This window comes from Pavona decussata, unplaced genomic scaffold, assembly GCF_977016875.1.
Source record: "Pavona decussata unplaced genomic scaffold, jaPavDecu1.1 SCAFFOLD_131, whole genome shotgun sequence".
Lineage (NCBI taxonomy): Eukaryota > Metazoa > Cnidaria > Anthozoa > Scleractinia > Agariciidae > Pavona > Pavona decussata.
The window spans coordinates 1328909-1346252 of NW_028145545.1; the positions used below are offsets into that span (position 1 = coordinate 1328909).

Sequence of the window (17344 nt, forward strand, 5' to 3'; positions counted from 1 at the left end):
TTTTATATCAATTTTTTTGGGGCGATTATCACTCGATTGTTATGTATCTTACGCAGTTTAAAATAATTTTAATTTGTCTTTTTTTTAAGTATCTATTTATTTTGCGCCCCAAAAAATTATTATGGGAGATTCCCATGTTATAAGGCATTCTATTCTATTCTGTGCTGTGCTGTGCTGTGCTATGCTATACCTTTTAACATATTAATTAATGTATATGACGCCCTAGTTCAACCACATTTTAATTACTGTAGTGTTGTTTGGGGCAACTGTGGCAGTGGTCTGTCTGAAAAGCTTCAGAAGCTCCAAAATCGTGCAGCCCGTATTTTAATGTGTGCCAATTATGACTCTAGCTTCGATGAATTGTTCCGGGCACTGGGTTGGCGTAAACTAAAATACCAAAGATTGGAATCAGCTGCTATTATGATGTACAAATCTTTACATGGAATGACCCTTGAATATCTGAGTTCTAAATTTGTTTCTCGAAACGACGTAACATCATATCGATTAAGGAATGCTGAAAATAAATTGGCTCTTTCGCAGCCCCCCACCAATTATTTAAAGAAGAGTTTCTCTTATAGTGGAGCCGGGTTGTGGAACAGCCTATCTAGTGACCTTCGTGCAGCAACATCTTTACATGATTTTAAATTTAATCTACGTCACCACAGTTTTGAATGAGTTTTAACACGGCATCCTTGTAAAGCAGCTTTTAGTATGTGGTTAACAGTAGTGTAGGTTAGTTAGTTTAGTTAGGTATGATTTTGGTTATCTTTTATCTTTTATCTCTGAATGTATGTCTAATATTTGCTGAAGGATTTACCGTGTCTAAATAAAGTTACCAGCGGTGCTTTCCTCACATCCCCCCCCCCCCCCCCCCAGTTTTTTTAGGACTGTACCTCCAGCGCAAGTTGCTGAGCAGCCTGTCCAGTCGCTCTTAACAACCCACTGGTAAGAAAGATCTTGAACAGATCTACGGCCACGTTGAACAGGTGTTCTCACCAGATAGTCTACGCCTTGTGTTTCTTCCGAAACTCGAAGAAACTGAAAACAGAATAAGAAACGTATTATTCAGTGAGTGACACAGACATAGTGGGGAAAAGGAAACCCGAGTTCTCCTATGAGGAGTAGAACCTAAGACCTTCCTATTACTGTAGTGTCTTATATTGCGTTACGAGCATGCGCACTGGGTTGTTATTACGAGCAAGATTAGAAAAGTGGAAGTTTCCATTAAAAGAGTTCAGAATTATAATCGAGGATTCCATAACTGGCGACGAGGATATCTCAAACGAGCTCATCTACAACTACAACTCAATTTACAGTCATTTCAGTCGAAACAAATACATCGGATAAACAATGGAAAAAACAACACTCTTCTCACCACCACGTGCGCTGGCCGCTATTTTGAAACTGTTTTGAGGTGAAAATTTAGACTTCTCGGCTCAGTTGAACGACAATATACACTCGCCACGGAGGATTCCCCGGAAAATTGCATCAAAAGATTACACCAAACGATTACACAACTGCCGAAGCGAAATGGCGAATATTTTACCTCCATTTCCTCCATTCTCCGTACATGAAGACGACGCTTCAGTCGGTCCGCGTTGGAAAAAATGGTTGAAGCGTTTTGAAATGTATCTCGCTGCTCATGAGGTGAAAGATCTGACACGTAAGAGAGCGCTGCTACTGTACTCCGCTGGTGAGGAAGTCGCCGACATTTTCGAAACACTTCCAGACCAGGGCGAAGAGAAAGAATACGACAAGCCGTAACCGCTTTGAATGCTTACTTCCAGCCCAAAGTAAACAAGACGTGCGAAATTTACATGTTCAGAAATGCTACCCAGAATCCTGGTGAATTGCTAGATTCCTACTGCACACGGCTCAGACGCCTGGCTCAAACCTGTGAGTTTGCCAATGAAGACGAAGAAATCAAATCACACATAGTTGTCTCTTGTTCATCTTCACGACTACGGAGAAGAGCTCTACGAGAAGATATAAATCTCAAAGACTTACTTGCCTATGGCCGGGGTCTAGAAATGTCTGACAAGCAAGCGAAAGGTATCGAGGAGCACGAAAAGTTAGCCAAAGTATCGCCAGTCCAGACAGAAAAGCGAACGTCCGAAAACAAGAAATGCTACAGATGTGGCGAACACTATCCTCATAAAGAGCGACCTTGTCCAGTCCTGAAACAAACGTGCAAGCACTGATACAAAAAGGGTCATTTCGCTACGGTGTGCAGAAGTAGATTAACTGGCAAGAAAGTCAACACAGTGGGTGAGAAGATAGTGATGAGTCCACTGATGAAGAATACACCTACCGTATCACTCTCCACTCCGTGCGTGACAAGGCACAACCACTAACTGAAGTTATCATTGGAGAAAAGACAGTGAAATGTCTAATCGACTCAGGAGCCGGAGTGAATGTTATTGACACGTATACTTTCAATCAGATGGAGAATATTCACATTTCACCTACTTTAAAGAAGATCTATGGCTACAGATCTTCCGAGCCTTTACCAGTCGTTGGAACGTTCGAAGCCAACATCAAGTCGGGAGTAACCAACAAATTCAAGGTCGCACAATTCTGTGTCGTTGACGGACAGGACGGAAACCTGATAGGCTACGAGACGGCAACTGATCTCGGACGGCTGCGCATAGTAAACAGTGTATCAGCACCCCAGGTGGATGACATCGTGGGGTAATACAAAGATTGCTTTGAGGGGCTGGGGAAGATGAAAGATAAAGCTGCGAAATTACATGTCAATAGTAGTGCAAGACAACTTGCTCAGAAGTTCCATAGACTACCATTTCACGTTCGTGAACAAGTCGAGGCTGAGCTCAAGAATCTAGAGGAACTTGACATAATAGAACGAGCTGAAGGACCGACTCCTTGGGTGTCCCCGATAGTGGTAGTTCCAAAGAAGACAGGAATACGCATATGCGTCGATATAGGAGCGGCCAATCAGGCTATAGAACGGGAACGACACCCAGTACCTACTGTAGAAGACCTAATCGTTGATCTGAATGGATCCACTGTCTTCAGCAAGATAGACTTAAACCAAGGCTATCACCAACTTGAGCTGGAAGAAAATTCTCGAGGCATCACTACTTTTGCCACGCACATAGTGTGAAATACCTGTAAACTAGCTGGTGAGCCTAGCTTGCTGGTCTCACGAAAGCTAAGCGTATTTTCACAATAAACTGCTTTATTATATGCATACCGAGATTTACGCGCCAAAAAGCATCGAGATAAAAATTGTCTCTTCGCGCTAGAGAAGCCAGCTGATTGGCCATACGATTGTTTTCACTAGTGAAAAACGACGTATCGACACTCTGATTGGATATATCATTATTTTCACTAGTGAAAAAGACCGTGTCGCTCGCTCGCCGCTCCTCTTGACTGACAAATAGCGCATTTCTAAGAGCCTAGGCGCATTTTTCTTTAGAAAGATGGCTTCAAATCAGACTAACCGTTTTCAGAGCCTAGATTCATCAGTAGAAGAATTCATAGACCGACAGGAAAATGAAAACACAAAGAAAAACACCAAACACGATGTTGCTCTGTTCCACGAATTTCTTGTTTTGAAAGGCGAGACGAGACAAATGGACGAATTGACTCCTCAAGAGCTGAACAAGTTTCTCAGCGAGTTCCTTATAACGGTTCGCAAAAAAGAAGACAACGAGGAATACGAGCCTAATTCCTTAAGGGCATTCTTTGCTAGCTTTGAGCGCCATTTGAAGAAAAAAAACTATGGACTTTGCCTTATGAAAGACGTCCAGTTCGAGCAAACTCGGAAAGCGCTTCAGTCAAAGCAAAGGGGTTTAAAACGGAAAGGCAAGGGCAACAAGCCTAATGCTTCTGCTGCTTTAAGTGAGGAAGATATTCAAGTTCTGTATGAAAAGGATCTCTTGGGAAGTTCCACGGCAGAAGCGCTTTTAAACACTGTGTGGTTCAACAACACAATCCATTTCGGGTTACGAGGCTGCAAGGAGCACAGAGAAATGTGTTGGGGAGACGTAAAACTTTGTCAAACTTCCACAGGGCAGGAGTACCTCGAATTCAATGAAAGAGAAACCAAAACTCGTTCAGGAAGCGATCCTCGGAATGTAAGAGCCATTGCACCGAAAATGTTTGCTGTGCCGAACAACGATAAATGTCCAGTAAAGGCCTACAAAGTCTACGCTGAAAAGCGACCCGCGGAAATGAAAACCGACGATGCACCATTTTACTTGGCAGTAAACAATGTGAAATCTGGCTCCGGCAAACCTTGGTTCAAAAAAGGTTAAGTCGGTGTAAATAAGCTTAATACTTTAATGAAAACAATGGCCCAGAAAGCCGGACTCGGGCCAAACTTCAAAAACCACAGCGGCAGAAAAACTATGATTCAAACTTTAGTCAACAACGACGTGCCGCCAACTGATATTATGCAACTGTCAGGACACAAAAACGTTCAAAGTATCACTAGCTACTCTACCGTCTCACAGAAACAACAGTTGAACATGTCTCACATTCTCACTGGACTGAGTTCGGGAGAAATGGCTCCACAGTCTGGCTCTTCTATTCCGGAGAAAAGAAAGCACGAGTTTGACGAACTCACTTATCCAACATTTCGTCCAACGTTTTCTCAGCAAAGCAAGCAAGCAACACAGCAGCCCCTTTCTCTTTTTTCAGGAGCTGTTATAAGCGGAGGACATATTAGTGTGGATAATAAACACTTTAAATCAATCGCCCACTCTTTCAGTGCGAGAGGAAAACCCTAGCAAAACTTATAAAAGAATCAAACCTCTTGATTCGGATTCTGACTAGTGTTTGTCAATTCAAGCATGCGGGTTCTGATAAACAACAAAAAATGAAGGCCCGGGTTTTCACTTCTGTATTTCAAATTTTGAACTTGCGTAGAACTATTTCGACATATTCTCAGGACGCCTTATTTTGTTTTAACTAGTTCTGCCTTTTAACGGCATTTTTGCTTGATAATTTGGATGTGAAGTATTTTACAAGGAAGCCATTTCAGTGCAACTCTCGAACTGTGAGGCGGCTTGACCGCGCGTTGTTTTCCTTTGAAAGAAAATAAAGATATGTTTATCTTTGAGTTCCGTTCGCTTATGAATCTCGGTATGTATATAATAAATAAGTTATTTCACGGTTAGTTCGCTTGTACGATTTTTATTCACTCGTTGTGTAAAACAAACTCACTCGCTGCGCTCGTTCGTTCGTTTTACACAACTTGTGAATAAAAATCGTACGCGCTCACCAACCGTGAAATAACCTATAAATCTATTGGTTTATTTCGATACAAGTGACTCAACTTTGGAGTCAACTCAGCAGCTAAAAAATATTTCAGAAGTCTATAGAAGAGGTATTAGAGGGAGTCGAAGGTGCAAGAGACATATCCGACGACATAATAGTGTTTGGCAAGAACCAAGTTGATCATGACAAGGCTCTACGAGCTGTTCTTCAGAGAATGAGAGAAAACAATCAAACTGCAAACCCTGACAAGTGTCTGTTCAACCAATCATCCATTGACTTCTTTGGCCGTCACTTCTCTGCAGACGACATCAGTGCAGACGATAAGAAAATTTCATCCCTCATCAATGCCACTCCTCCAAAGAATGCAACTGAGGCACGCAGTTTTCTTGGTTTGGCTCAGTACCTTGCACGCTTCATCAAGGACTTTGCATCCATTTCCGCTCCAATCCGTCAAGTCACACACAAAAATGCCAAATGGGTGTGGGGCCCAGAAGAACAACATGCATTTGTTTGTCTGAAGGCTCGCATGGCAACTCCAGAAGTCATGAACTACTTCAACCCCTCGTTGGAAACAGAGCTGATCGTTGATGCCAGCCCTGTTGGACTGGGAGCAATTCTCACACAATTAACAGCAGATGGAGGAATGAACATTATAGCTTATGCAAGTCGCTCACTCACTGATTGCGAAAGCCGTTACAGTCAAACCGAACGAGAGGCCCTGGTAGTGATCTGGGGAGTTGACCACTTTCATCTGTACTGTACCTGTATGGATCATCTTTTCGCGTCATCACAGATCACAAGCCATTAGAAACAATTTTCAACAACCCCACCTGCAAGGCAACTGCAAGACTTGAAAGACTACAGCTGCGCCTACAGCCATATGAAACTGCAGTTGTTTACAAGCCAGGAGAAGACAACCCAGCCGATTACATGAGTCGCCATCCTGATCCCAAGCAGTCACAGACCCCCCGTCATTTATCGAGAGTTGATGCCTATGTCAACTTTGTGATCACTAATGCTATGCCATCTGCCGTTACCCTTCAAGAGATCAAAGATGCGACAGCAACAGATAAAACATTGCAGAACCTGGCAAGGGTGATAACAACTCAAAAGTGGCACGAAGTCGGAAAGGATGTCGGTAAGTACCGACAGATCAAACAGGAGCTGTCAGTATCAAATGGTGTAATTCTGAGAGGAACCTGCATAGTAGTTCCTGGAAGACTACGACAGCGAGTGATTATGTTAGCCGACAGTGGACATCAAGGCATCGTCAAGACGAAGCGTTTTCTGCGAGATTCAGCCTGGTTTCCAGGGATAGATAAAATGGTAGAAGAAATGGTGAGAGAGTGTCTACCATGTCAAGCTGCAAACCATGATACAAAGCCGGTTTCTGAGCCTCTACAAATGTCCCCACTACCACAAGGTCCGTGGCAAGAGCTATCCATGGATTTCTGTGGTCCTTTTCCAAATGGAGACTACTTGTTAGTCGTGACTGATGACTTCAGCAGATATCCAGAAGTTGAGATCCTGAGGTCAACATCAGCAAAAGCAGTAATTCCACACCTTGACAGTATCTTTGCTAGACAAGGAATTCCCAACGTATTATGAACGGACAATGGTCCACCTTTCAACAGCGAAGATTTCCAAACGTTTGGCACTCAACTTGGTTTCACTCATCGCAGAATAACTCCTATGTAGCCTTGAGCAAATGGGGAGGCACAGAGACTGATGAGAACACTAGAGAAGGCAATTAGGACAGCAGTCATAGAAGGCAAAAACTGGAGGCAAGAGCTGTTCACCTTTCTTCGACAGTACAGGGCAACCCCCCACAGCACCACAGGAAAGTCTCCATCTGAATTGCTGAATGGACGAAAACTCAAGTCCACACTACCTCAGATACAACACGATCTGGCACCTCAAGAGGTTAGACAAACCGATGCCAAGAGAAAGACAGAGATGAAAGAATATGCGGATAGATGCAGCCATGCCAAAAACACAGACCTAAGTGTTGGTGACAAAGTATTGCTAAAACAGCCCAAGCAGAACAAGATGTCCACACCATTTAAACTTGAGCCACTTGAGATAAAAGACAAGAAAGGAAGCATGATTACGGCCCAAAACGAAGAACGCACTGTAACCAGAAATGCGTCATTCTTCAAAAAGCTGCCTTCCAGCATACCAGTACAACTCATTCCAAGTGACGAGGAAGAAATATTTACACCCAGCATTGAGACAGCTGAAGCAGCTGATGTAGCTGAAGGATATCATGAAGCAGATGAAGCAGTTGAGGATGAACCAGAAGCACCACCTGCACTTTGCAGATCGGAAAGAACAAGAAGGGTGCCTGAACATTTCAAGGACTACGTAACTTGAACATTTCCTGAACATTTTCAAGGTCTATGCAACTTTGACATTATTTGGACAGATAGTCTAAGGAAACGATATGTTGAGTTTTGTTCTTGTTTTTGTTCATAGTGAAATTTTCGTAGTGGCATTTACCCTTCTCATTCTTAGAGGAAGGGAGAGATGTAGTGTCTTATATTGCGTTACGAGCATGCAAACTGGGTTCTTATTACGAGCAGGATTAGAGAAGTGGAAGTTTCCAGTAAAAGAGTTCAGCATTATAATCGAGGATTCCATAATTACTAGTAAGGATCTTTTACCATTGACCACACTATACTCTGACTACTCTGAATCCGACCACTACCACTCTGAGCTACAGTAAACTTGTGGGAGCTAAGGCAACTAAACTAGGTTCATGGGACAAACATCCTGCATACTGTTGGGATTGGAATGTCACTGTGTGGTATATGCTCAAAGGAATAAATGCGATGGTATATTTTAAGCCCGGTGAATGAATGAGAATGGTGTATTGTTCAATGAGCGACACAGGCATACTTGGTAAAAGGAAATGCGAGTGCTCCTATCAGGAGTCGAACCTAAGACCTTCCGATTACTAGTTCGAATGCTCTACCACTGAGCTACAGGAGACTCGTGGAGACTCGATGAGGTAATAAACATTTTTCGCTAGACTGAGCCAAAAGCGTGTATTTATTAGTTCATATTATCGAACTGTCTAAAAAGTTTTATTTTACCATATCGTTAAAAATCTTAAAAAAAGCAGGATAATTCTTTAAAGAAGCATACCACAACTCTCAGCGTCTCCGTGGTTGGTCCTTCTATCTGCAATATATCTTCATACTTCCTCTTTTTGTGCGTGTAAATTATTTTCGCTCCAGCATACTTTATTACTTTACTATAAACGTTGGGAACATCGATAAGGTATTTTCCATAAACATCTTGAATGCCTAAACGAGAGAAAAAATAAACTCATTTCAGATTTTTTTTCCTTCAAATCCTCCGTTCTCCTTTTGAAGAACTTCACGTCAAGTTATGCAATTTGCCTCATCTTAAACTGGGAAATCTGCAATAACAAGCCAGATATTTAGATTTGCAGTACTTTACATTGGAAGTATTATCTTATTAGGTTAATGTACTCGTCATACTTAGATAGTTGCTGGAGTTAAATTCAAGTCGTGGAAATTTTTCAAGAAAACAGTCACCATGGCAATCTAATAATCACAGACAATTGAGCCTGATTATACTTAGGCAACAAGCAGGACCACAAGCTTGCATAAAAGTACGGAATGATGTGTGTACTGGTGTTAGATGTGTACAAGAAACTGTTTTCTTTTCTGATCGCGACTGGTGGTTAAATCAGGAAGCTTGTTTGTCACAAGTGACGTATGAACTGCCGGATGTGAGAAAAGCTAAGCAAAAGAGCTCAGCAGCACAAGTACTGTGCATTCATTGTCTCTACAAAAGCATCTAAGCATACTAAACTAGCTACATACTATAGCATACAAAATAGCCCTAAACAAGATAATAGGACATTTTCACTATGGCGTCACTTTACTACAACTATCAGAATCCTTCTGGTTTTTGTTTTCTCATGCTAATTAGAGCTAGTGTTCTTTGTTATCCACTGGGATTACAAAACTTAAATTTGAAAAGAAAAACGAAATGAATTCTGGTAGTTGTAGTAAAATGACGTCATCATGAAAATGGCCTATTAGGAACACAGCGAAGTTCCTTGAGCGGCTAAAAAGGATTGGCTGAGAAAACATTAGCGCAGGAAAGCACCAAGAACAGAAACAGTGAACCCTAGCCCTCATAGGATATAACTGCTGATATACAGGCTAACGAAATTAGAGGTTCTAAACTAGCTTCGTGCTATGTATCTGAATAATTACACTTGCACGTAAAAAATTGAGATTAAATTTTCTATTTAACAATTAGATTATAAGCTCGTTACTTCTAGCGCGTGATAATCGATGAGGGCAAAGCTCGAATCAACTATCACGCATAGCAATCAAGAGAGAAAAAACTAATTATTTAGTATAAATCTAGTAGTCGTTCAAAACATAGTAACAAGACAGGTTCACGTTTTATTGAATAATGATATAAATAGGTCAAGCCACGCGCTACTCACTCTACTCACAATCTACAAACAGAATAGACAGTGAGTAGCGTAGCCAATAAGAGACCAGTATTCGTAGTAGAACGCTAGTAGATTAATACTTATTCAGTTTATATGGTTGCTGAGTTCAATCGTCTCAAATACTTACCTATAACGTTATAAGTATTTCCAACCCTTTTTCTGAAATAGGCAAAAATTGTGCCAGGTGGTAGTTCTTTCACTAGAGCTGCATCTTTAACATCTGTAAATAAGTATTTCAGTAGGTTACTAAGATTACACCACGGTTAAATTCAGGTTAAATTAGTCCCGGTAATGCAATATTATATAAGCAGAAATATGAATATATGTAACATATTTTGAACTTAAGATCCTCGCAGTTAGTACTCAACTTCAGCAGTTGCCAAAAGAAAGTCTGAAAAAAATTCAGGCTTCTCAAACCACATATGACGACTTATGGTCTTCATATTCTTTTGATACCTAGCCATGAAACTGGAATTGCCATTCTGGTGATATTAGGTCCTCTTCAACACGTCAAGGATTTCACCCGATTTAGGCCGGGAGTGGGGACGGATTCTGCCCACAAGCGACTTTGAACCTGAACAACCTTTTCAATATCGGCGCAAATGCGACGAAACTTGGTGACAGTTTTTAGAAATGTATCTGCGATGAATTTGATGAAGTCGGCAAGTGTTCATTGATTCTGACGTTACCGTGGCAACCAATATTTGACGGTCCACGATGACCGCCATTTGGACGTCATCACTTCTCGTTGCGGACCATGGCAACCACTTTTTGACGATCCGTGTTTCTTACAGCAACTTTTATCCTTTTAGTTCATATTAGTGTTCTTTTAGCGGATTTGGTCACTTTTTATTCAATTTTGGCGCTTTCCTGAAGTTTGAGGTAATCCAACAACCCAATATACCCGCCATTGGCAATAATAATGTAATTACGACGTAATGTGACGTCATGACTCCTCGTTACGGGCACTAAAGGTTACATCTTTGGACGTACTATTTACACTTCAAGTGACATCGTTATCCACCGGCCACAGAAGACGAAAAAAATTCCGGTCTAGATATGTTAAGACTAAGATCAAACAGGGTGTTTCTTTTTCATATAGTGTATAGTGAGCAATTTAATATATACATATCTAATATATATTTGCATTCTGGGTAGAATGTGTTTCGTAGAGCGCTCAATTCGTTTAATTGAAGAGCATTGTATTATAATTCTTCACAGAAGTTCAGGCTTCAGGGGTTATCATCGATGCATCTGTTACCTAGATACTCTCTTGAATGTAACGCATCCCCATAGCAATCACCCATATTTTACTGCCAGTTTGTATTTTGAATATCAGTCGTTGAAATTGCTTGATGCGTGTGGTCCTATAACTTCATACGAAACAGTATTGCCGCAATAAACGATGATAACTCCTGAAGCCTGAACTTCTGTGAAGAATTATAATATCTACTATATACATATTTTTAAAATCTAATATTGTTCCAGTGTAACATTTAACTCCAAGACATTATCTTGTTGAATAACTTCAAATTTCAGGTCTATATAAAGTTTATGGTGAAATGATGCTGATTATGTTACCCTTTTTACGAAGCGTTCCGATGACCTCTCACTTATTTAATATTTAATGGACTTACTCGCTATCTTATCTGTAAATCTTTCCACTTCATCTCTGCAAGTATCTGCTTTTCCTCCACATTTACCACATCGGTCAACCACTTTTCCTGAATAAAGCACGTGATCACACCCTACAGCCTAAATATGACACAACAAATGGATCACAGCCTACACATTCGCGTTCTGTAGTTTGACTCCCACGCGGCAAACATGTAAAACAGTATTTTACATAATTATAATTATCTTTGTACTGATGTTTTTACCGTGTATAAATAAAGTTTACAATACAATGAACGGTGGATGGATGGATGGATGGATGGATGGATGGATGGATGGATGGATGGATGGATGGATGGATGGATGGATGGATGGAGGGAGGAACGGACGGACGGACGAACGGACGGACGGATGGATGGGTACACTTTATTTACACAAGAAATTCACATACAGATATTTAAGTATACAGAAATTTTAGCACTTAATCAAAATTGACTGGAAACGTATGGATGGACGAACGGTAGGACTGAAAATGTTAAGAATGTAAACGTAAACAATATGGAGAACATCTAAAACTCATGTTAGTTCAAATCGCAATTGCCACGTGCGCAAGTGAGTAGGTGTTTCTTTAGAGCGTTGAATCCAAACGGAACTGTTAATTGTGTCTTAGCAAACAAAATTTCCTTTAATAAAACAAGTGAACGCGCAATTGAAGAAAAGCATGGGTTATAAGATCTACTTGAAAAAGAATAATTTTTTACTAAAAGGTAAGCAATAAAAAGGCATCTGCTCAAAATGCCACTGAATTTATCTTACCTTATTTCCTCCACCAATGCATACATCGTAGATATGACTAGCAGCCTTTGCTCGATTTCCGTCTGCCACAGTTCCAAAGCCCCTCACCGTATTACCAAGCCGACAGAAGAGGGAACATGGGGCTTGGTGTACAGCGTAGAAAGTTTGAAAAAGAAGACATGAATTTGAATAAAAGCCGAGCAATGGGGACAAAACTTGCCGCGCAACAAATTTTGCGTTACAAGTTGCGCTTGCGTTATCCGTAATTACCAATCCCTCGCGCAACCAATTTTTACGTTGCAGAAAATGGACGCTGTTTCTAGTTTCTGTGACATTAACTTTAACGAAAACATTGTATCCTCCCGCTGTGTTTAATTAAGTGAATCTATTTTCTGTTACAGGGCATTTTACGCCTCTATTTTTTGTAGAGGAGTATAGAAAGGTAATCGTTTCTTCACCAAAAATTCCTCTTTGTTCAAACATCGAATAATATCAGCCTAAGCTAGGTTAATAAATCATGCACTTCTCGTAACTAACAATCTGGACACTTGTTATTACACGCTCATGCAGAAAAAAAATTTTTCCGCTTGGCCCAGCCACTTAGCTCGATTAGCTTGCTATTTCTAAGTGGCTGTACCCTCTTCTTTAGTAATTTTTCTTTCTTGTATTAATGTAACACTGTTTAATTTCTGGGCACGAATAAAGATTGTTGTAGATTGAAAAAGAGTCCAAGAAACATTGTAAGAAGTCTTTAACGATAATCATCGAATTCTTTGTCGAGTTTCATTTGTGTACACGTGTCAATCCAACAGTAAAGAGCAAAATTTTATAAAATTAAGTCTTTTTCTAAAGTGTCTGATTAAGTTTCGAGATTCAGTTAAAAAGGAACCTCACCATTATTAATGTAATACGGCACAGAGTTTGCCAATACCTCCAAACACCGCTTCTCCCTGTACGAAAGGGTCACGTTGGTGCAAGGCTTGAACAAACAAAAAGAAAAAAAGGGAAATACTGGAATAATAGTAACATTAACAAAACTCTGAATACATGAAAAAAAAACGAGATCATAAGCATTACAGTTTTTAAGTTACGTTTATAATTCTACTTCCGGTTGCAGCTGCAGTTTCATACGTAATCATAGTCATGGTCATAGTCATAGTCATAGTCACAGTCATAGTCATAGCCATAGTCATAGCCTTACTCATAGTCATAGTCATAGTCATAGTCATAGTCATAGTCATAGTCATAGTCATTAGTCATAGTCATAGCCATAGTCATAGTCATAGTCATAGTCAGTCATAGCTATAGTCATAGCCATAGTCATAGCCATAGTGATAGCCATAGTGATAGCCATAGTCATAGCCATAGTCATAGCTATAGTCATAGTCATAGTCATGGTCATAGTCATAGTCATAGTCATAGTCATAGTCATAGCCATAGTCATAGCCATAGTCATAGTCATAGCCATAGTCATAGTCATAGTCATAGTCATAGCCATAGTCATAGCCATAGTCATAGCTATAGTCATAGCTATAGTCATAGTCATAGTCATAGTCATAGTCATAGTCATAGCCATAGTCATAGCTATAGTCATAGCTATAGTCATAGCCATAGTCATAGTCATAGCCATAGTCATAGCCATAGTCATAGCCGTAGTCATAGTCATAGTCACAGTTATAGTCATAGTCATAGTCATAGTCATAAACGTATTTTATACCATAAAATTGCAAATTCTCCATTGCCCGATATTTGATCCCACGCAGGTCTTTCCTCCGTTTGAAGGCCTGGGAAAAGAAAACCAATGAAATTGAAACAGCCGTTCCTAATGGTCTAGGTACAACAGTTTTTTTTTTACAACGCAAAAATCCGCTAAGTAAATGCTTAGCATTAGCATCTAATATGATTAGTATTGTTAATCATATTAAAATATATTACAGTGGTTTTCCGAATTGAGTGTGGAAGGTAATTTGTGTTTGTTGTTTGTTTGTTTGTTTGTTTTTCTTTGCATCTTCCTTGGATTGGTTGACACTTGGACGTGTACGGAAATTTCAGACCTCACAATTTGTGGCCTTCTTCCTGTAAATTCAGTTGAACTTTAGATGGCAGCTATTTTGCCAATGTAATCTGTTAAGTTATATCACACCACTTCATTGCGATGAATTGAGGTATTATATCACTTCTCTGAAAGATCAAGTTTTATTCACTGTTTCATCATATAACTTGGGTTATTATTCAACACATTGTAACACTGGTAATGTTCGTGGTGCACTGAATATTTGTTGTCCTTAGTCAACAGATATCCTGCGACATACGTAATTACATGTGACAGGGAGAACAATGGCAAAATAAAGATCGTCTGCAGCAGAGTTTCTCTGCTTTAAAATTGTGCTTTGTTATCGATGTGTTGATTTCGCAGGATAATTGTTAAAACAAAAAGGAAAATGGGACTCTGCGGGTAGGGAAATTTAGTTCTCAAACTCATTAATAATTCACGAAGAGAAAATAGAGGAAATTTCTACCATGAAGGAGGTTTGGAAAGGCTATTTTAATCATCAGAAATTTTGATGAACCTTTACTTTGAATTTCTACTAGAGTCATTAACGGTTTGAGAAGCCATACCACAACCCAAGAAGAGTGCCTCATCCGTTGTTCAAACACCTCAAAGCTGGTTGAGTATACTCGCCCACGCGCCCCACTCCTTTCAGCCCACCTCTCGGTGTTTGGAAATCAGATTTAACACTCTTCTTCGTGTATGAGATATGACATCAAAATACGTGAAGGGACACTCACGGTGGATTGGTACACGTTCTGGTTCTATGCTGCACGCCACCGCCACAAGTGTGTGTGCAAGAACTGTAACCTGCTGCCCATCTGCTCCACCCTCCATCAATCTGTGGACGGCCATTGGAAACACACTGGCCATGGTAACACAACTGACAAGAAATAAAAATGACGCTAAGATTAAACATATATAACAGTGTCATATGTGCATTATATAATGTCTTAAACACGAGCAGCAGTGATTTATCGGGATTTAAAACCACGAGGCGCAGCCGAGTGGTTTAAGACCCGATAAAACACGTGCTGGGAGTTTTTTGAACGGCTTGAAAATCATCCCTGGAAAAGCGTGTGTCAAGAGAGTTCATAACAGTGATACTTTTGTGAACGTTGGAAATTAGCATACGAGAAAAACATTAAACACCGCATACTAATAAGGAGGAGGTTTTATCGGGTTTTAAAAACACTGCACGTGATGTTTTATCGACCGTTTGATAGGTCAATGGAATCATGAATTATTAGTGAGTTTTTGAAAGAAAAATAAAGTAAAGAAATGAAATATTATGTTTGAAGTAATATATCAAACACGAGGAAGAGTGTTTCATCAGATATCCAAACGAAAACGAAGGCGCAGCCGAGTTTTTTTAAACGACTTTGAGGTGTTTGGATATCTGATGAAACACACTTTCGAGTGTTTGATATGGCTTCTCAAATGATCAATAATTCTTGGAGAAATTCAAGGCTAAAGTTGGCAAAATTTTATGGTAATTAGGATCACATATCCAAACCCAGTCACGGTAGTGATTTTCTTTGTTTTCTCTTGATGAACTATTAATGAGTTTGAGAACCCTGGAGAATAAATGGTAGGTGTAGGTTTTTCAGTCAGTGACACAGGCACATAAGGGTCTAGCTCACGAGTCTCCTGTAACTCACTGGTAGAGCACCCGAACTAGTAACAGGAAGGTCAAAGATTCAACTCCTGTTCGGAAAACTTAGATTTTCTTTTCCCAGTACAGTGGAACCCCGATTTTACGATCGTAGATCTAACGATATTTCCGATTTAACGATCAACTTTATGTGACCCGGCAAAAGTTATTTATAAATCGGGTCTTCGCTAACAACGATACCCGATTTAACGATATGATTTTGCTGTCCCCTTGCCATATTGTAAAATCGAGGTTCCATGCCTTTATCACTGACAGAAAAGATATATCCATCGTTATAGAGATGCTTTTTATGAGAACTGATTTGTTTACAGATGAAATTTTGGAATTAAACATTCTATATAAAACAAAACGCATGTAAGGCCGGCAATTAGATCTTCAATAGGTCAGATCGTCAACGTCCAATGGATGTCTGACTCTTTATTTTCCCATTTTTATACCATTTATTGTTTCTTGGTTATTTTGGGGTCAATTTGAACGATTTTCTGAGATTCTGTACAAGTTGAGAAATCCAAGATGGCGGATCTAAAATGGCATCCGTGCGGAAATGAATTACGTAATTCTTACATCATATCACGTCATCACCCCATTTTGCGGTCGCCACAAGAAACACCTTAGGCGTTCTATGTACTATTCGGGTTTTATTACAATAGTTTTAATGCTCTTAGAGTTATGAAGGTTTAGCAACACAAGTCCAGCCCAGTCCAGGGAGAATTATAGCGTTAATACTGCAAATTCGAAGACAGACTAGACGAAGTCATGTTGTAATGGAAAACATAAAGTAGTATAAGGTAACACAGACCTTTCCAGGACCACAGGCAGTGCCTGCAGCTGCAGGGACGTTTCGAGACAGGCAGGAATAACCGTCTTGTGTACACATCAACGTGGCACAATTAACCTGGAATATAAACAACAATATTTGTTTTCTTCCGGGATATAAAGCATTCCATGAAAAGTAAACGTTCTTAAGATACTCGCCAAAAGAGGATCTAAAGCACCCGCTTAATGGACACAAGTTACAATGGTACTCCGCAACAATGAATTTTTGTTTGGTATTCGGTTATTACCCGATGAAACTGTACCTAATACAATAAAACAAAACGTTCAATTATTCATTCATTTCTTATCTTCCTCATTGGTTAATTGATTGATTGATTGATTGATTGATTGATTGATTGATTGATTGATTGATTGATTGATTGATTGATTGATTGATTGATTGATTGATTGATTGATTGATTGATTGATTGATTGATTGATTGATTGATTGATTTTCTTTGTTTGCAGTTTACAAAGTGTAACGCTCACTTTCAAAACTCATCGCGCGATTCCACTTTTTTCCCAACAAAAACATTTATCAGCTCACAGCCAACCTATGTTTAGCATAACAAATTATTACCAATCTATTGGCGGTGTTGGGTTACAAACTTTCGAATTACGCGAAGGTAGCATAAGTATAGCATTTGTA

At 39.9% G+C, this 17344-nt stretch overlaps 1 protein-coding gene and 1 pseudogene across 3 annotated transcripts in view; one reads left to right on the forward strand and one right to left on the reverse strand.

The window, feature by feature from the left end:
* Window positions 1–17344, reverse strand: part of LOC146468422 (A disintegrin and metalloproteinase with thrombospondin motifs 6-like) — a 54873-nt gene that overhangs the window by 22714 nt on the left and 14815 nt on the right. For all 3 annotated transcript variants that reach the window (XM_085124602.1, XM_085124601.1, XM_085124603.1), the window contains 9 exons: window positions 16679–16774; window positions 14945–15087; window positions 13872–13938; window positions 13049–13133; window positions 12176–12297; window positions 11383–11500; window positions 9873–9965; window positions 8392–8552; window positions 894–1038 (listed from right to left, as the gene is read on the reverse strand). In XM_085124602.1, coding sequence (XP_084980728.1) covers window positions 894–1038; window positions 8392–8552; window positions 9873–9965; window positions 11383–11500; window positions 12176–12297; window positions 13049–13133; window positions 13872–13938; window positions 14945–15087; window positions 16679–16774 — 1030 coding nt within the window. The remainder of the gene's footprint in view (window positions 1–893; window positions 1039–8391; window positions 8553–9872; window positions 9966–11382; window positions 11501–12175; window positions 12298–13048; window positions 13134–13871; window positions 13939–14944; window positions 15088–16678; window positions 16775–17344) is intronic.
* On the forward strand, window positions 3220–5269 carry LOC146468423 (uncharacterized protein KIAA1958-like; annotated as a pseudogene).